The sequence below is a fragment of the Fukomys damarensis genome, unplaced genomic scaffold, assembly GCF_012274545.1.
Source record: "Fukomys damarensis isolate Sample0158 unplaced genomic scaffold, DMR_v1.0_HiC HiC_scaffold_5, whole genome shotgun sequence".
Taxonomy (NCBI): domain Eukaryota; kingdom Metazoa; phylum Chordata; class Mammalia; order Rodentia; family Bathyergidae; genus Fukomys; species Fukomys damarensis.
In genome coordinates, this window is record NW_022900917.1 from 42,611,070 (window position 1) to 42,631,801 (window position 20,732).

The 20,732-nt window shown below is 34.1% G+C and overlaps 1 protein-coding gene across 1 annotated transcript in view; it reads right to left on the reverse strand.

Annotated features, from left to right (window-relative positions):
• The window catches only part of Prex2 (phosphatidylinositol-3,4,5-trisphosphate dependent Rac exchange factor 2), a 151,801-nt gene that overhangs the window by 70,100 nt on the left and 60,969 nt on the right, over positions 1-20,732 (reverse strand). Inside the window, exons 20-24 of the mRNA XM_033760611.1 lie at positions 20,392-20,520; positions 17,234-17,275; positions 11,637-11,854; positions 9,646-9,748; positions 2,081-2,224 (exon numbers count right to left, since the gene is read on the reverse strand). Of these exons, the coding sequence (XP_033616502.1) occupies positions 2,081-2,224; positions 9,646-9,748; positions 11,637-11,854; positions 17,234-17,275; positions 20,392-20,520 (636 nt within the window). The remainder of the gene's footprint in view (positions 1-2,080; positions 2,225-9,645; positions 9,749-11,636; positions 11,855-17,233; positions 17,276-20,391; positions 20,521-20,732) is intronic.

Consider the following 20,732-nt stretch of genomic DNA (forward strand, 5'->3'; position numbering starts at 1 on the left):
AAGGGTGGGGGAAAGGTAATAAGGGAGAGGAAAAAAATATGAGAAATTGAAAAAATGGAAATAAAGTGTTTGTAAATGGAGAGGGGAGGAGGGGGTGAAGGGAGGGCAGGGACAAGGGGAAAAATGAGAATCAAGACCTATTATGTACCAATAAACTCAATAAAAAAGAAAAAAAAACAAAACAAAAAAAGTAAAGGATCCTAAATGCAACAATTTTTTTATAAAAAGATACTTGATTCCATCTGTTATATCAGAAACAATTTCAAAGAGAGTTAAAAAAGGAGAAATAAAGGAAAATAAATGAAGAACCTGCAAATAACTCTAATCCTTAATTAAACCTTGTAAAAGTTAACATTTTAGATCAGACTCTTTCTGTCTTCTCAAACTGTCTATTCTTCTAAGGATATTTGATATATTTGAGGTTATATTATTCTCCTTTTATCTCAAAAGTTTTATTTTTGCCCATTGTTTTTCACTTTTATTTTCTTACCGAATCTTTATTACATACAATGACTTTACCTATAAATCATAATTTAGATTTCATATACCTGCCTATTCTTCCGTTTTACAGCTTGATTTTATTTTCCTACTCTTCTCATTTTTTATTAGAACATTAAAAGCCCACAGCAAAACCAATGCAGTTCTTGAAAACCCAAAAGGAAAAAAAAAAACCCTCCTCATGGTATCATTCAAAGAAATTGATGTAATCTTGTGATCACCTGTATGCTTATTTCAGGGACTTTGGGAAAGGGCCTAACCCAAAAGAGACTAGCCGGTAATCTGGACTTCTGATCTTTTCTGGGCAGCACTTATGACCTCAGAAATAAAAAAGATCTATCTATGATCTTCCCTGGGGAGCCTCACTAATGGCAAAAATCTTCTTACCACATTACTCTTAATTCTACCAGCATGAATATATTTTTTATAAAAAGGTCAGTAATATGTATTTCTTGATAAAAATTTTGATATATAAAATGTCTTTTAAAAGCATCAGTTTAACCACCCAAAGATGCAGAAAATATTTCATATACATGTAACTTTATATGTATACATACAATGTATATATAATAATTAACATTACAATATATTTTAAAATAATCTGCATGTGTATACTGTCAAACTTTTTCTATTTCATCAAGTATGTTAACCAACAATTTTATTCATTACATGCCGATTTAACTTTTATTTAAGCAAATTTATTTAATGCTTTTAAAGTTCTCATATTTAAACTACTCATATCTTTCTCCCTTGTAAATAATTCTATAAGCCTATTTAATAAATATTTAAATCATAGATCATTCTTTGCTTCCTAAAAATTCTCAGAAGTAAATGTATTAACTAAAAAAATAGAGAATTTTCCAATTAACAACAATTTTTTATTGTTAAAATTACATTTATTTTTTAAAATGAGTATGTGAATGGGCTGTTTCCAAGTTTTAGCTATTACAAACTGTGCTGCTATACTCATAGGTGTGCATATATCACTGTGATATGATTCTTTTAATTCTTTTGGAAAGATACCCAGCAGATGGATGGCTGGGTTAAATGGAACCTCTAGTCCCAGCTCTTTGAGGTATCTCCATATTGATTTCCATAGTGGTTACACCAGTCTGCACTCCCATCAACAATGGAGAAGGGTTCCTTTCTCCCCACAGCCCTGCCGGCATTTGCTATTGGTTGATTTCTTGATAGCAGCCATTCTTTGTGGGGTGAGGTGAAATCTCAGTGTTTTTATCATCTGCATCTCTCGAATGACTAGTGATGTGGAACTGACAATGTGAAATAGGAAGAAAAGGGCTAAAGGTGTAGGGGAAGTGTGAAAGGGTAGGGGAAAGATAATAAGGGAAAAGAAAAAATATGAGAAAATGAAAAAATGGAAATAAAGTGTTTGTAAATGGGGAGGGGAGGAGCGGGTGAAGGTAGGACAGGGACAAGGGGAAAAAGTGAGAACCAAGACCTGTCATGTAAAGGTACAAGATTCCAATAATGAATGTAACTGTACTGTATACCTAAAATGTACCAATAAACTCAATGAGAGAAAAAAATGAGTATGTGAAGCATAATAAGGAAAACATTTTACCTTGTGCAAAAAGAACAGGGTGAATTTTAAACCCTCCTCCATTTTTCAACCGTTGAGGCAGTTGCTCAAAATGATAATTGTCAATGTAGAAGTAAATTTTCAGAGCTTGCCGGGTTCCTTCTGCTTGATATGTAAGAGGTACATCTAAAATGACATCAAAGTTTGCATTACTCCCTGAAATCAGTATATACTATATAACATATTTGACTAAGATAGTTTTTTTTTAACCTTTTACAAAGAACGCTGAAATTCCTAGACAAGTATATACTGAAAGTGCTCATGTGTATCACATCCAGGTTAGACATAAGTGCTAGTTCAGCGAAAGAATATTAAATCAGGTTCTCATTAGCTAAAGCAACAGATTTATTACTGTAGTGCACACGAAAGTCTGTAAGGGGCAACATCGTTATGCTTGGCCATACCATATGGCTCACTTAACTAAATGAGGAGTTCAGCTACACATGGTTTGGTTTCAGAATCTCCAAGGGTAGCTGCTTTGCTCATATTTTAGCCAAAATGAGGCCTTGGGGCACACTTTTTAAGTAGTGTGCAAGAAATTAAATACATAGCAGCCATTAACAAATTAGCATGGGCTTTGTAAGCTTCATTCCCTGAGCACCAGATCAAAAATGAATCACCCTCTGTTGATGCCCTGCAGACATTAGACATTATCTGTCCAAACTCTTTAGCTATTTTTAAAGATGCTAAATTTAATTATTTAAAAAATCAAATATTTGAAAAGGCAAAATACTATATTGTATAAGTATCTAAAAATGATAAAATGATATCATAATTCCCTTCTTGTTTTTTCTTTTTTTTTGAGACAGAGTCTCACTGTGTAGTCGAGACTGACCTGGAACTCACTATGTAGCCCAGGCTGATCTCAAACTCACAGCGATCCTCCTGCCTCAGCCTCCCGAGTGCTGGGATTACAGGAGTGTGCCACCATGCCTGGCTTCCTTTCTTATGTAACATGTATCTATGACAAATATTTCTACCTCTTTACAAAAGGATCTAAAATTTCCTAAAAATCTAGAATAGTCAGTCACCCTAGCTACTTAAAAATTAAGGACAAAATAAAGCAGGCATTTAATACAATTCTTAATATAATATTAAATAAACTGATATAAAAGTAGTGTTCAAGGTTAAATGTCATTTATCATCATAGATTTTAGGCTGCTTATTAAATGTATCTCTGCTAAACTCTGTGAATCAATAAAGGAGACATTGCATTAACATTTACAAATCTCTTTTCTTGCCATAAAATAATGCTTTTTCATTGCTTTGTTTTTCAAATGGAACACATGAAGAGATTGGTATAGGGAAGAGGAAAAATGAGGTTCTTAGTTAAGGGCTGTGAATTAACAGCATTTCAATGACTTGGCAAATATTTCTTTTTGCTTCTTTTTTCTAAGTTGAAAAAGATGCATGGAAACTATAGAAATGATGCACACATGCACACTAATTGTTTGTATCTTCTATTTCTCCTTTTCAGTCACTGTCATACATATTTCAATTTTTAAAAAATTCTTATAGTTTGAATCTTAAATGACTGCAAAGACCTACATGCCAAGGGGTTGGCCAGCACCCTATGGCACTATCGGAAGGTGGTGGAACCATAAGGAGGTGGGGCCCATTTGGAGGAAGTGAAGTATTAGGGGGTGCACCCTTGAACAGGATGTTGGAATCTGATTCCTTCTTTCCTTTTCTTTGCTTCCCAGCCACCAGGAGGTAAGCAGCTTCCTCTCCCACCTAGTCCCTTGCTATAATTAACTTCCTGGCACAGGCCCACAGTCAACAGAGCCACTTAACCATGGACTGAAACCTCCTAAAGCATGGGCCAAAATAAATTTTTTCTCCTTTTAAGTTATCTCAGATATTTGTCGAAATGAGGAAAAACTAACTAACACAAATTACACACTCTTACTCTTTAGCATCAGTGTAGCTAATCACTTTTAACAAATGGATAATGTTGTAGAAAGGAACATAATAATATAGCAGGTGGAATCTCATAAGACTAATATAGAAGTGAAGATATTATATTAGGAACTAAAAAGCTAAAGCTTACTTAAAAACTAGCAATTACCACACCTGCCTCACAAGGGCAACGTCATGAGTTCAATCCCCAGTACCAAAAATCAAACAAACAAACAAAATAAACTAGCAAGTATATATTTTAAAGTGATGGTAAAATTACAAGTATCATGTGAAAGAATGCAAACTGTCTTAAAGTAAATGTTGTACTTGTGAAAGTGCACAATAATTCCCATGCATATAGGTAAAAATATCTTCTAAAAGATTAACAAATACAATCTAATAACATATTAAGAAGTTATATACCACAATCAAATGGAACTTATTCAAGTATGCAATCAAGGCTGGCCCAATATCTGAAAATCAGTTAGTGCAATCCACCAAAGTAAAAAGTAAAAAAAAATCCATGATCATATCAGTAGATACAGAAAAGACATTTGACAAAATCCAGCAATTACTGATTTAAAAAATAAAAAACTCTCACTCAACAGGAAATACAGAACTTTCTCTGCTTGATAAAGAATAGCCATAAAACCTCTGGCTAACATCATCTACAATGATGAGAAATTAGACTTTCTGCTAAAATCAGGAAGATGCAAGATGTTTCCTTTCACTACTCCTTCTCAACATCATATTGGAAATCTTAGTTCTTACCATGAGAAAAGCACAGTATCATTTATATGAACACCTCTTAAAAATGAAATACTTATGTATAATTTGAGAAAACTATGTTTCTGATAAAAAATTAAAAGTAAGAAATATCCCGTGTTCAACATGGTCAAGATAATAATTTCTTCCCAATTTGACCTAGAGTTTAATATAAAGTTTCAATAAAAACTCCAAAGTATTTCACGGATGTCAACCAAATGATTCTAAAGGGTATATGGAGAGATAAAAGCCAGAATAAAGCTAGGGATGTAACCCAGCAGTCGAGTACTTGCTTATCATATGCAAGTCCCTAGGTTCAATCCCAAGTACTGCAAAAAGAAAAAAAAAAGGGATGGAGGGGAAGGTAAGGGAGGGAAGAGAAGGATGAAGGAAGGAAGGAGAAAGGGAGGGTAGGAGGAAAGAAGGAGAGAAAGAAAGGAAGACCAACTCAGAACAACCATCATAATATTGAAGAACAGAATTGAAAGACACATTATCTGGCTTCAAGGATTACTATAAAACTACAGTAATCAAGACAGTGTGACACTGTACAAAATATAGCCAAATAGAAGGAAGAAACAAAAAAAACTGACCCATACAAATATATTCAATTTATTTCTGACAGAGAAGCAAAGGCAATACAGTGAAGGAAAGGTAGTCTTTTCAACAAATGGTTCTAGAACAAATGGTATACACACACACACACACAAACACAAACACACACACAAAGGAGAAAATTTTTAAATTTCTCAAATCCTACAAGTAACAGGGGAAAACTCTTGAGTGTGGTGATGATGTTTTAGAAATAACACTAAGAGCACAATCAATAAAAAAAGAATTGATCAGCAACACTTCATCAAAATTTAAAACTTCACCTCTGAGAAAGATAATGTCAACAGAATGAGAAAACAACAAATGTGGAGGAAATACACATCTGATAAAGAACTCTCACCTAAAATATACAAATAACTCTTCAAAACTCAACAATAAATTTTAAAACTTTTGGAAAAGGTGCACAATAATAATGGAGTTGAAAATGTTGCCTTTCTCTTGTGGAAATTTATCTGCTAAGTAAAAAAAAGGTGATGATTAGGACTTTGTAAAGAATAAAGGCTTCAAAACCATTATTCTAGGAGGAAACGTTCTCTGGTAGCATACTAGAGGATTCATCCGAGACAGGAGTTTCAGTGGTGTCTTCCCATTCCTTTAACATGGCAGTGAGCCATTGAATGAACCAGCGAGTTTGAAAATAAATCTTTGATATTGAAGTTGTCCGTTTCCTTTGTCTGAAGTGCCCTTCCCTCATGCTTTGTGGGGTTGGGTCTTGTTGAATTCATTTGTAGCTCAGATCTCAACTTAAAAGTTACTTACTTCTGCAGAGAGCTTTCTTCTTCCCCTTAAAAAGGCACTTCACCCTTTTTCTTTATGCATCTGCCCATGTACTTCATAGGATTTATCATATCCCAACTATCTTTTCTTAATTTGCTATTGCTGTCTCCAACCAGGTAGTCAGCCCCATGAAGACATTTTGGCATTCACTGCTCCAGACACCAGAAATAGTGGGGACGGAGTGTATTTATTCTCCTAACAATTGCTATAAAACTGCCTGTTTCACCAACAAAAAGGGAAAGATCTACTGTAACATTATTCTCCAAAAAATGAAGATTTTTCCACAAAATTAGTTTAATTCCATATAGTCTAATCATTTAGATAATTTACTCCTCTTTCACTGTATAATGGGACACTGAAGTTCCTTATCACCCAAGTGGTCAAAATGCCCGTTTATTCCTTTGTATTGCTCTCTACTATCTAAGCTTCACACTTGAAAGGGAACAGTGACTCTCAACAACTAGGCCACGCACACCTAGATGTCCGACTGGAGACTTTATTCAGGGGAGCAGAACAGAGGACCGAAAACGGGGGGCTTATTTATAGGGGTTTGGGTTGGGGATTTCCTCAAGCTTCTCTTAACATAGAGCAAGCTATGTTTCCTTTTAAGGTCCTAGCTTTACAGAAGCTCTAGTTTCAATTCCTTATGCTGACGCGATTATGGGGAAACAGAAACTCAGGGGAAAGAACTAAAATGGCGGTACAGAAAGGGCCCGGAAAACCGATCTAAGATGGCGGTATCACAATATGGTTCTTAACATTATTAATTCCCTAACATTACTAATAGGGACTTTATTTTATTTATATACCATTATATTCCTAGAACTTACCTCAGCATATAGTGTGTTGCATATATTAAATAATTGCTTCTTCAGTAAAAATGTAATGTCTTAAAACCAGACATTTGAGTTCTATGTGCTTAGCAAGCCATAATTATTTAGAATATTATTCTTTAATGCAGAAATAAGACTACGAGTAATGCTATTAATATAGCATTCTAAAAAGAATATAAAGTAGTACAGTAAGGTGTATGGACACAAACATTTACTAAATACTATAATTAGCCTTATATAATGCTAGAGAATTTCAAATATATTATCTTATTTAAGCCATTCAATACTGAGTTTGCAGATGAGAATTGGGCCAAGAACTAAGCTCAGGTTCCTTGAGTCAATGATCTCTTTACACTTGTGACAGTTAAGGTAGACTGTCAGCATAGGGAACAGGTAAAGCACGCTTCTGTATAGGTCTAGGTAGGTCACAGAGGCATGAATAAGATCTTGTCTCCTTCGCTGGTGCTGTCCCCTGCTGTGCTTCCTGGCCACCGTGAAATAAGTATCTTTGCTCCACTGTGCCCTGGGGCCAGGATGTTTTCACCTTGAAGCCTGCTGACCATGGTTGAACCCAGTGACATCATGAGACAAAAGAAATCTGTCCTCCCTCAAATTGCATATATCAGTATTGGGTCCCTGCAACAAAATGCTAATATACCACGTTCTTCCTGCCCTTTACACTCATGCTTTGCCTCATAGACTAGCAGCCTACTGATCTCTATTCCACTGATGCAGAATTCCTTAGTTAATCTGACTTCTCTGCTTCTACACATAAAGAAAGGTGAAACTACCAACAGTGAATAATAAGACTCGGTGTTCTCACAGCATGTAAGACATGGTAACCCTGCGCAAGGGTGATTCTCCTCTTTCCCGAGTTTTTAATTTGCCTGAACAATGATTCATTATTTTCAGAAGTCAAAGTTATGCCTTGAAAAAATATATAAAAATGCATTGCTGAATGTATATCACAATGTTGTATTTGTTACAGGCATGGCTACATGTGTATAATTACATTACTTACATGGTCTCAGTTACCTCTATATTTAGGCTGCAACATGCCAGAGTGAAATTTCTTACAGTGGATATACAATAAGGAAATGTTTTATAAAGCTTAATGCTGGTTTTTCCACTTGTTCCACAGACTATTTACCAACAATGTTGCATTGGAGCCATGGGAAAGAGAACTCCTGTGAGCTTATATTTCCTCAGGTGAAACTTTAAATATGTACTGGGTTTTATCACAAAATAGAGTTTTCTCTACATTCAATAAAACTATGCCTACACTATTCAAGGAAATGAAAATACAACCTATTCTATTCATAACCACAGAAGACCACATAATTTGTTCAAATATTATCCTTATCAAATAATACCCTTGCCAGCAAAATAAAATCTCTCTTGAATATAACCTACATTTCCAACTTTGTACTTCATGTTCTTGTTCCCTTTCTTGTTCACTAGAGAAAATGAAATTTTAATAAAAACCCTGCTGTTTTTACCTTTGTAAATTAATAGAAAAGGCATGCACGCTTTTTTTAAACCATCTTCACAGCTACCCTTAAGACAGTCACTATGATCTCTCACCCAGGTCATTCTGTTGCTTTCTAACTGGTCTCCAGGCCTCAGCTTTTGTCCCTGGAATGGTCTATTCAACACAGCAACCAAATACAGCCTTCTAACATGTAAGGTAGACTCTGTTGTTAATCTGAATGGCTTGGGAAAGTAGGCAAAGTGCTTGCCTTGACCAACAAACCCTACATTGTCTGACATTGTCTGTGTTCTTGTCTTCTCTGTCCTCTCAATTTCTCTAAGACAGTGAAACAGGCCTGTTTGCTGCCCAAGAGGATGCCACATGCCTTCCTATCTCACAGTCCAAAGAATCTGGTGTATTCTCTCCAAAATCTGCATGATTCACTCTTAGTCCCTTCAGGGCTTTCGGCTCCCTATTGAGTTTTCCTTCCCTGCCCTGTTATGTCCCGCTTCTCACTTGCCCCTTCATCTTTATGCTTTAGTCTCTTTTATTAGCATCTTCTAATTCATTATAAAACTCACTTCTTGTCTGACATAATTTCTCTCCCTAGTTAAATGTACGCACCATGAGAAAGTTCAGTCCATTCATTTCTCTACGGATGCTAACAACTAAAATAGTCTTGGCAAGAAGTATGCATTCAAGAAATTTTTGGTGAACAAATTAAACAATGATGACTTTTAGAGCACAGGTTATAATATATAATACGTGTATTACACCAGACATTGGAAAGATGAAAAATAACCTCGCCTAGCCCAGAGGAAACTTCTATCTTCTACCATAATGACAGGATTCTCACACTTACAAACAGTAAGAAACTTATAAAAATAACAGAAAACTGCTGAAGATTTCTTCAATTGATAGAAATCATTTCAAAACTATTTGTGACAATGTTAAAATACTAAATGAATAATCTGAAGAAACTACAAGACATGACCTTAGAGCAGAGGTAATGCTACTTCTCTGAATGTATAACTTCTAAAACACTGCCTTTGTCAGGTTTAGTGATGGGGAATTGCTAATTCAAAAGGTTACTTTCCAGTCCTTCAATTTATAAGTAGATATAAAATGTTCATGAGAATTATACCATGTTATTGTCTGACGATCAAGAAATTCTATAAACACATAATTACTTGCAACAAGTGGTTCCTCTTCTGATGGTTTAAAGTAAAAAGAAACCTTTTCCAAATCAAACAGTGCAACCAGTGTATCTTCTAGCATGGCTTGTTCATCTGTCTACAAAGAAAGAAAAATAAAATATAGCAAAGTATTGTATGTCATAAAATGTCAAAACATAATATAAATCCACACCAAAAATACCTTTATTTATGATGTATTAACATACAAAACAATGGTATCAACAAATCTCAAAGCATTTCCTGCCCAAAATAAAATAAATGAGTTCTACAAAATTACACGTTCTTTTTATGATTTTAAAATTTCCCTTTCTATATTGTTTGGACTTTCATATTGTGCAGCTAGATTATAATTATGTTGAATTCATTTAAAAATAGAAATCTACAAAAGCTATTAACTTCTGAACTCTCATAAAACACAGCTGAAAAGCAAAAATACTGCTTTATTTAAAAGCCATATTACATAATAGCCATCCTATTTTATAAGATAATTTATTCACTGTTCAATTTGGTGTTTATTAGAACTGTGATAAAAGCAATTTCCATTTATGTATGTATTTGTCTTCCAAAGAGCTAGGGGGCAAGAATTATTTTCACCTCACTTGTGTTTTTGAGGTCTTAGTCTAAAATCTTCTGAATATGGGATCTAGTTTATTTTAACCATTTGTCTCATTCTTACAACACATGTTTTTCTGGCCGAGAAAGGTAAGGCCCAGAGGTGGGAACAAATTTGCATGCATCTCAGCAGTGGATACAAAATGGTACAAAACTCTGGCCGCCCTTCTATCAGCAGTTTAATGCATTCTCTACAGGATCTTTTATTAGTCTCATAAAGAAAGTATAATTTAGGCTATCAGACACAGTCTACCTTTAAAAGGTAGTATTCATTTAATTTATTTTAAACAAGTTCAACATGCTTCACACCTGTAACAAGTTTCTCTATGTTTTTATCATATTTAAGGGCAGCATTAATAGAAGCTGAAAGAAGTGTGAAGAATTTTCATTGTGTGAAAAAGAATCAGTAGGACAGCCCTGGACCTCAAAGAAGGACTGCATGAGAACAAACAGCTGGAGTTAATGGTCACCTTTGCACCTTAATAGGTGGTGCTTAGTACAGTTTATGGTATATAAAAAGTACTGGATAAATATTTTTTATACTGTTATCTCTAAAACTTCTTTCAAGGCACCAGAAGAGTACCTTGAACCTAAAAAGGAAGAGCATGACTGAATAATTAGCCTTTTTCTGATTGGAGGAATTGCTCCAAACAGTCTGGCTGCTGAGTATACAGTACCAGCCGTGTGGTTCCAGCAGCACACCCATGTGACAACTAGATGTTCCCAGAGCTCAGGGACACCCAGGCCCCAGGGGTTATAGCTTCCAGAGGGCCCCCGACATTCCCAGGTAGGTTTTATATTCTTAATACAGAGGCAGAAAGACCATAAGCGTTTTTTATTGTTTCCTTTTTCAGTAGCTTGGATATTTTAAAACAATTTTTAAAGTAGACTTAAGGGATTCACAAGATCAGTTTTCAAAAATGTATCAGTATCAGTATCAGTGAGATATACTTCAGATACTAAGAAATTTACCCGTTTAAAATGGACAGCTCATGGATTTTTCAGTTTATTCGTGGAGCTTGGCAGCTATCACCATTGTTTCATTTTAGAATATTTTCATCACTTCAGAAAGAAACACAGCACCACTTAGCACTGAGTCTCCCATTCTCATTTCCCCAATTCTTGGCTTAGGCAGCCACTAGCTAACTCTCTAACACCTACCTCTTTTGCAAGTTTCACGGCATCGGCTCTTCATTCTTTGTTATGGCCGAATAACACTCTGTTGTATGGGTATCCCACACGTTGGTTAACCCATTCAACAGTTGAAGGACATTTGGGTTGCTTCATTTTTAAGCTATTATGGATAATCTTTCTAGGAATGTATAACATAAATTGCAGTTGACACAGACATCGGGTGTCCTGTGGTTCCTTACCAGGTTCGGAGACAGAAGTGACTGAAAGTGAAAAAGAACACCAGCATTTGCTATTTGGTCAAGCCATCTTCTGCTAGCTTCCCAAGTTTCCATCTCATTTTCCTTGCTGTTGTCAAACATCTGGTTTAAGGCAGCCATGAGCTGCTCAGAGAAGGCACAGACAGTGGCCACCAGACTCTGGCAGAAAACCATGTCTCTCCGGAGCTGCGTTTCACTGTCTGTGATAGAAGAGAACAGAAGAGCTTGGAAAAATGCCGTAGGTACAAAAAACCCATTCATTAAGCATTTACATTCACTGGTATTTCATCTTGTCATCAATTCATGCCAAGTGAAAAATATGAATTTGAATGTATTAAGGAGCAAAAATTTGCTAGCTATCAGACATTTTAGCAAACAATGAACAACAAAAAATTTAGGAAAACTAAAATATGTTTTCTTAATTGATACTGTTCCTCTCTTCTTCAATCATTAGAGTGTTTTATAAAACATGAAAAAAATAGCACTTTGGTTATTTATATTTTCTTTACTGATGAGATACAATTTGCATTTGTTACAAAGACTCAAATTCATTTCTTCAGTTTGTGCTAAAAATGAAATTCAATACCAGTAATACTTTTAAAAAATATCTACTAAAATTATCCAAATAATGTGAAATGAATATGACAAAAAAAATTTGCTGTCCAATTGCTTGTAATAATTAACAAATCTATATCTCCCGAATTGAGACATTTGATTTAATGAGCAATAAATACATCCAAATTTATAGGAATTTGAATTCTAATTATTTCTTTGATATAAGTAATGGATTAATAATTTTAGCACATATTGATTTTTAAGTGTGTGCTTCAAGTCTCATCCTGCAGTTAACTGTAGTTTTAGTAGACTCACTTTGAAGATGTGCCCTCCTTGTGAACTGCCATTTCTGAGCCAATTTTTTTTTATTTGTTTGTTTTTTTAATGAAAAGAACTTTATATGCTAGGTTAACTTCTTCAGTAACTAGATGTGTACAAGTTATATAAACTACATAAATACTAGGCCATGCATTCTGAACACTGAAAAATCACTTGCACTAGGAGAACAATGTAGGAAAAATAATCTCCTTTGAAAAGTGTACTGAATATTTTGAAGGATTTAGAACCTTCGAAAAAAAGAGGCATTGACAAATTAGTGTAAAACAGAGAAATAAATGCTGCATTTTTTGTGTTGAGTTCTTGTTTTACTGACAGAGGCATAGTTTTTATTATGTTTACCATGAACAGTGAACATTCATTTTTAACCGCCCTCACACACACACGTACACATAATGTAGTTGCTGTGTATTAGTTTCACTGTTAGTAACACCCACTCTTGAAAATTTTATTAGAAAATATATCAAACATTAAAATATTTAATTTTACACTGTAAAGATTAATTTATTAGGTTGCGCTATATGAGCTTGCTGCTTTGGTAGGTTGAAATGGTTGAAAATGGCAATTTCATGCATCTCAACTAAGCTAAGGCGTGAGACTTTTCTCTTAAGAAGTTCTATATCATGTGTCCCAGGGTACTTGCTAGATAGGAAGGAATGTTAAAACCATTAAATTTGGAATAAACTCTGTCCAATTTTCAAAAAAAAATCTAAACACATCTTGTACATAATTTATAATAGAGTAGAAATTCAATAAACATTTCCAAATGAATGGGTGAATAAAAATAGTTGCTAGTAGATCTAAAAATGAATTAAGTGAAAATAAATGTATTAATTCATTCTTGGGCTTCTCATAATTTCAGCATTTAGCTTAAGAGGGTAATTTAGATAGTTTATTAGCTCCAATGTAGACCTTAAGTATTGAGGTTTAAGACAGAAATGAAGAAAAAGTTGTTTTAATCTCCCTTTTATATTCTTACTTTGCTCTTCAGTTTTCTTATAGTCAAGCAGAAAACCTGGGTGAAATTTTAAAAATACCTCAGTAGCTTTGGCAGGAATCCTCCCACCTATAACCTAAAAATGACTTCATAAAGTCTAATTTGAAAGATACTGGAGATATTAAGAATGAGGAGAAAGAGTAGGAAAGAAGGCTCTGGTTCTACTGCAAGTTTTAGTAAAGATACAAAGGTAAATAACCTTGCTGTTTGTAGAATAATTCTCTCCAAAATGTTTTTGAGAAGAAATTTGAATTTATTTTTTATTTTAAAAAGAATGATTAGATATTTACTCTCTATTATTATATATATTATACATGCACTAAAGTCAAATTGAGATTTTTTTATTCAACCTCATTAACAAATCACAACTTCAGCAGTGTTTCCAATATGCAAAACCTGTTGATAAACACAACTGCCACATAAAGGTTATATTCATTCATTCGTTCAAACTTCTAATAACGAATAACCACAGATGTTAAAGCTTTCATGAATTGCTGGAGGTACAGTGAAATCTAAATGGCAGACTTAGCCATGTCTGCTCAGAAATAAAGTGACAGAGATGTACATAAACAAGATACCTTGAATCACACTGTCATTTAAATTTTAAACCAACATATATTTAAATGCAAGACATTTAACAAATCCTCAAGACTTCATGAAGTCATATGCCTTTGCCACTTTCCTGTTTTCAACATACAATAGATTACTTGTTTGCACAGATTTCAAAATACATCTATCTCAAGAGCTTTTTAAGAATTTTTAAACAAGTTATCACCTCACAGTGAATGAAAAATCTAGAAAATTGTAGAATAAACAAGGTCTTAGACATATATCCCCTTTTTGTATTTGCCCCTTCCCTCCATTCCTCTCATAATCCAGTATTAATCTTCAGAGCTGCAGTGAGAATATAATAAAACAACAGATCTGAAAGTAACCAGAACAAAGGATGCACATATCTACTTTCTGAACTACGCAGTACTGTTAAACGGTCATCAAATATTAAATGCCCTGACAGCCCACATTTTTTTTTCTGTGTTCTGTCAGCAGGCCCACTCTGTTTCCATCCAGCAAATTTTAAATTATTGTTCAAAAGTCAACTTATTGAATTATTAATCCTGAACTAATGCAATATTTTATTTCTCCCCTTGTGAAATTTCCTCTCTTCCCCAGGAAGCACCACAATTGCTTTCTGTCACCACAAACTTGGGACATCCCTCCAGGAGGGAACTAATTGCACAGCATAGTGAGAGTTCCATGAAGCGTTTATGTTCCTCAAGGGCTACCCGTGCATCAGAAGAAAGGGAGTATCTTCCGAGTTATGCTCATGGGCACTACAGGCATACTACCTGCCTTTAGCTATCCATCACAAGCCACACATTACATAACAGATCCCTATCTGTAAAACAGGGCTCATTCCTACTTTTTAGGTCTGCTGTAAAGATTTCAAAAAAAAAAATATTAAAGCACTTGTCTTAGTTACGTTCATCCTTGTACAAAATGCCTACCTCAACTTGGAGGACAGATTTATTTTGGCTCAGAGTTTCAGTCCATGGTTGGCTAGCTTCAAGGCAAAAGCAAGATGACAGAGGAAAGTGTGCTTAACCTATGGCAGCCAGAAAGCAGAGAGAGCAGGGAGGAACCAGGGACAAAAATACACATTTCCAGATCACGCCCGGGTGAATCACCTCTAACTAGGCCCCATTTCCTGAAAGCACATTTAGCTACTGAAATCATGAATGGATGAATCTACCGATGAGTGTAGTGTCACCATGACCCAATCACTCTCCACACATGTAGCCCTCTGAGGGGAAATTCTAGATCCAAACCAATAACAGCATGTTATGAAGTGAAATTAGGTAGAATTATTATCCTTATTCCTCTTTTTTTAAGACTCTAGCACTTCCTGAGTGGGTGCTCAGTTTTACTGCTGAATGGTGAAGGAATAATATGATAAATAAAGAAACAACCAAAATCTGCTAACTTTCAGAAAAAATATCTAGTCTTCCCCTGTTAATTATGCAGTCATTCAAAATTCACAAATGTACACCCTTTTCCAAAGATCTTCTCACTCCCTCTTTTTATGAAAGCTACAGCAAGAAGTATAACAACTGCTTCCAGCTTCTAACAAGAATAAAAGGAAGGGATTCTGGGTTTTTGTGATAGTTTGCTTATTGCTTTTATAAGGAAAGACTTCTCTTGTAGTGGGAATACATGTGAAATAAATGGTTTTTGTACCTAGCAAAGGCTTCAGTTTCATTTTGGCACCAATAAACTCATCTAGAAATACATTTAAAAACATTCACATTTCATTTCACCTCTGCTGTTTACAAAGTTCAAGCTCTATAATTAGCTGGTCCAAAGAGACTAAGGTAGTTTCTAGATGCACACAACTAATCCCAGATATTATTCTAACATAGAGACTGCAGGGAAAGGAAAACAAAATGAACAAAAAATACTAGCAAAAGGACATTTGAGAAGAAAAGTAGAAATAAAAGGGGTGAAAAAGTACACAGCATTTAATAGTGTTTGAGTTAAGCTTGCCAACTTAATTGGCTTGGGAGGTACCTAGGTCGTTAGCAAAATACATTTCTGGTTGTGTATGGGTGGGCCGTGAAGATATGGCTGCATATGTATGTGAGTGACGTCAGCTAGGTAACCTGTGCCTAGCCAATCTACCACCCGGCTTCAGAAACATGGGGAAACCCAATCAACACCAACAAAACTTGGCACAGATTGTCAGAGCCAGTTAGGTGACACTAGGCACATGAGGAATTTGAAATGCTTATTGTTTTTAGACACAAAGACTTGAAGCATTTTTTAAACATAACGAAAGCCAACTGATATAATAGGTTATTGTTCAGCTTGTATTTTTGTGTACAAATTCTCTCCAAAATATAAAGGAACTATAATAATACTTGTTTGTATATTTATGTACACACATTTGAGAAATAGATTAAAATTAAAAAATGCTTATCAACATATTTCTATCTCTTTGAATCCAAAGAAAAAAGATATACAGCTAAGTAATACTAAATTGTTCATGCTCATTGGATGGCTTATATTGAGTTTCCCAATCTCTATGATCCATGTCCTTTTAAAATAAATCTTGTATAAAGATCTTGCTGAACTATAACATAGAGTTTTCCTCTTTCACTGAAATTTTTTCACTCACTCTTGTAACAGATATTTGTTGAATACTATGTGCAAGCTATTATTTTTGACACTTCTAGTGATTGAAATCGATACACTTCCTGCCTTTATAATGCTAACACCCTATCATCTGTTATGTAGAGTTTGATCAAGTCTTTAAATATCTTTAAGTGTAATTTTCCACTGCTAATAATTTTGCATGTTAGCGTTGCTTTTATATGAATAAGATCTGTAAAATGCTTTCTTACACTTTTACTTGTATAAAATTGTATTGCAATAAATCTTATTTGGGCAATTAATTTTAACTAAATCTCTTCCCTTTTTAATGACACTGCTTAAATATTTTCATATTTTTACTAATAATTATAAGTGAACATATACATTAAGTTTTTGTGAAAACTATGTAAGTAGTTTTTTAAGTCTTTAGGGCTTTAGAAAAGGTAAGGATCATATATGCCAATTGCATTGCTTTTATATTATTAGACTTCTAAGATCCAGGGCCATGATTGCTTCAAATAATATAAATATTGCAAAATATTACCTGAATATTCAAGAAGAGCTAGGAGTATTCTACATTTCACCTCTGCAAAGAAAGAAAAGAAAAAACGTTTTAGTTAATTTTTCACTCTTTTCCTGCAATCAACATCTCATTTTAACTGGGCAATAAAAATGAGTATGATGTTATTATGTTAGGTAGTAAAAATCCATTTATTTGACATGCTACTCTTGCCTGTTTATATAAATTCTATCCACTGCTTAAACCCTAAAAAATCTTCCATTTCTGAATTAAATGAGACAATGAAACACCATTCAAATGCTGCTAACTTTGTACATCATCCTTAGCTTTTTCAGCCTGCATGATGTTCTCTAAACCCCTATGGCTCTTTCCACCTCATCCTACAGAGTCAATCACAGATATTTGATAAATATATTAACTGTACACTCATTGCTCTGTTCAATGAGCTGAATATCCATTTACCTCCAAATGGTTAACAGTTCAACAGGTAAATTTACAAACTTACAAACTTCCTTCTCTGAGCTTAATATTATGGATATCATGAGAAACAAAAGTTTAAGCTGTATCCCTATTCCAGAAAGGCTCACAAAAGTTAGAGTTAACTGATTAAAAAATGCTGAAAATAATTCAAAGAGCATTAAACTTTATAAGTCAGGCTGTAAAAGCAAAAGGCATGTTGAACTAAGAGAAAACTGATCTGCTGTAACTTTATGGCTTTAGAAAGCTGTTAAATTACTTTGAGTCTGAACTAGCTCATTCATAAATGATAATATCAATCTTACTACCAATTTTACAAGCCCAAGTAGAAAAAATAAATATGAATATATATTAAAAATCTTTGAAAACTGCTTTTATTCAAATCTAAACCTACTTCTAGCTAGGATAGAATATTAAGTAAGACTAGAAAGCATTTCATAAAAATTTGAAAATTTAGAGCATTAGAAAGGAAATGTATAAGGTAACAGCGGGACACAGTGCTAACAAAGGAATATACTGGGGAATGAGTAATGAATATCAAATGATGTAGCACTGATTTTATGATGTCATCAAGAGGCAGAGATTGGGACACACAGAAAGCTCCACTGAAATGCAGCTTGTAACATCAGATTAATGAGTCCGTACTTATTAACAGAAAACCACTACAAGGCTTTGGGGCAGAGTACTGAAATCAGGAACATTTTTCAGGAAGATGAATCTATTAATGGAATATATGAATCAGAAAAGATGAACACAGGGAGATTAGACAGAAATATCATCATTATTATTGCGGTATTATTAAAAAGGTGGAAAATGAAAAAATATGTTTTAGGACATTTTGAGAAATACAGAAAAAAAGACAAAAACTATGTAGCTGGAAAAAATGTGAGGTACTTTTATAGGCAGCAAGGCCTATATGTTTACTAATTGTGATCATTGGTTACTCAAGCAAAAATTTCTCCACTGATGACAGATAATATTCTCCACACACTCAACCATACTCAACCAACTACTGGGCTCCTCTGAGCAAGAGAGGTACTAATATTCACCACCCATATCAGCCAGCCAATGTGGATGTATAGTTATCGTCGACAGCTGCCAATTTCAAATTGAGGTACAAAGAGTATAAAAGCAGGACCTGAGTTGAAAATATAAGGTCCTCAAAATAAATGCTTATTAAAATATTAAGTCTTCCATCCTACATTGGAAGTTTATATCTTAAAGTTCTTCACATACATTAAGAAAGGTTTAAGGCTTTGCCCATTCCAAACTGATACCATTTTCACTCTAAAAACAAATTAATTTATTTCATCATTAACAAGAAAAATTCTATGACAGTAAGAATAACTGTAAGGTTTACAACCTCTAGGAGCACTCTGTTACTGGCATTTATTCAAGAATAGTTACCGTTTACTTTGAAAGGCATATGCATCAATCCCCTGAATTAACCTGTCTTTTAAAATTACACTTAGCAGTTTTTTGTATTTGTTATTTGGGGGAAGGTTAATGCAGAATTGTCACTAAATGGGAAGTATTCTACACTTCTACAATCTTTTTCTCTGTCAATCTGAAACATTATCCAGGTCATTATATTTGAGGGATTTTTTTATGTACTTAATACTTAATAATCACAGAATATATGAATCATCCCTATCATTTAATAAATGAGGAAGCTGAGGATAAAGGAGTTAAGTGACTTGCTTGACTCCATCAGATATAAGGAACTGTGTTTTGTCAGTATAGTATATAGCTCTCAAATCTGCCCTAAAAATGTAGTTACTAGAATTATGCTAATCTCCAACTAATATACAAATGATTGAGGAATAAAAATGTAAACAAAAGCATATTTATCATTCATATTTCTCAACCTTAGTAATATCAGCACTTTGAGCCAAATAATTCTTTGTTGTGAAGGACTGTTGTATACATTACAGATGGATATTAGTATCCCTGGCCATAGGAACCAATGGCACATTCATAACTGTGACAACCAAAAATTTCTTCAGACATTGCCAATCACTAGCCTGATCACTGGGAAGTGAACTGCTAAATTAGACAATTTTTAAATTAGATGAGTTTCTAATTTCATATTTTCTACTACAATCAGAGAATGCTCTCAAAATTTTCTATGAATAGTTCTGACCCCAAATATCATGTGATCAAACCTAGTGGAGTTGTCCCCATGTTTTACCCCTTCAATTTACAGGCTGTGCCAATTATGGGATGTCACGTAAACAATGTCATGATGAAAAAATTTCATGATGTAAAAACACTTCTGAAAAAGAAACTTAAAAGCTAATGATGAAAACTGTGTAATTATTTTCATTCTCATACAGATTAAAAATTGAGTTTTTAGATTTTCCGTAACATTGGGCTTCATGTCTCTTGTGAATCTTTTGAAATTTTTCTATATCATATAAATATTAAAGGCCCTCTATATTTGATTTGTTTCTCTGAGTATGAGCTTTCTCCTGTTCACTGAGAATATTCTCTATGATATTGTCTAAAATATTCTGATATTTGGAACTCAAGGTTCTGCAATTTTACTTCTTTCTCTCCTCCTCCCTCACCTATTCCGTTCCTTTTATCTTCTTAAAAAATGAAACACTGCAAAAAGTAATGAGGCATTACCCACCTTTTGTTTTAATAGGTTTTAAAATGATTATTGCTGTTATCATACAATGTTCTTTGCTGTTCACACTGACCTTCAACAAATTTTCTGATGTTCTGAGCAAGAGCCCGGACACTGCAGGGAAGATTCCAAGGATCTTGCTTGATGTGAAGTCTTAACCTTTTTGGACAACTCAGCTTTGGTTCCATTTCTTGCTGAAATTCTAAATAAATACAGAAAAATCTTTCTTTGGTCTCAACCAATTCCCAGCTAAGCCCCTGGGCTTCAGAATTTTCTTTCTTTTATTTCTGTCACACTAAAATAGTATCACGATAGAAATTTCTTTAGGTAAACCATACCAAAAAATTTCTTAAATTTCAAAAGTGAAATCTTAACACTATTTTCTTAAAAATGTTTTAACAAAGATGCAAATTT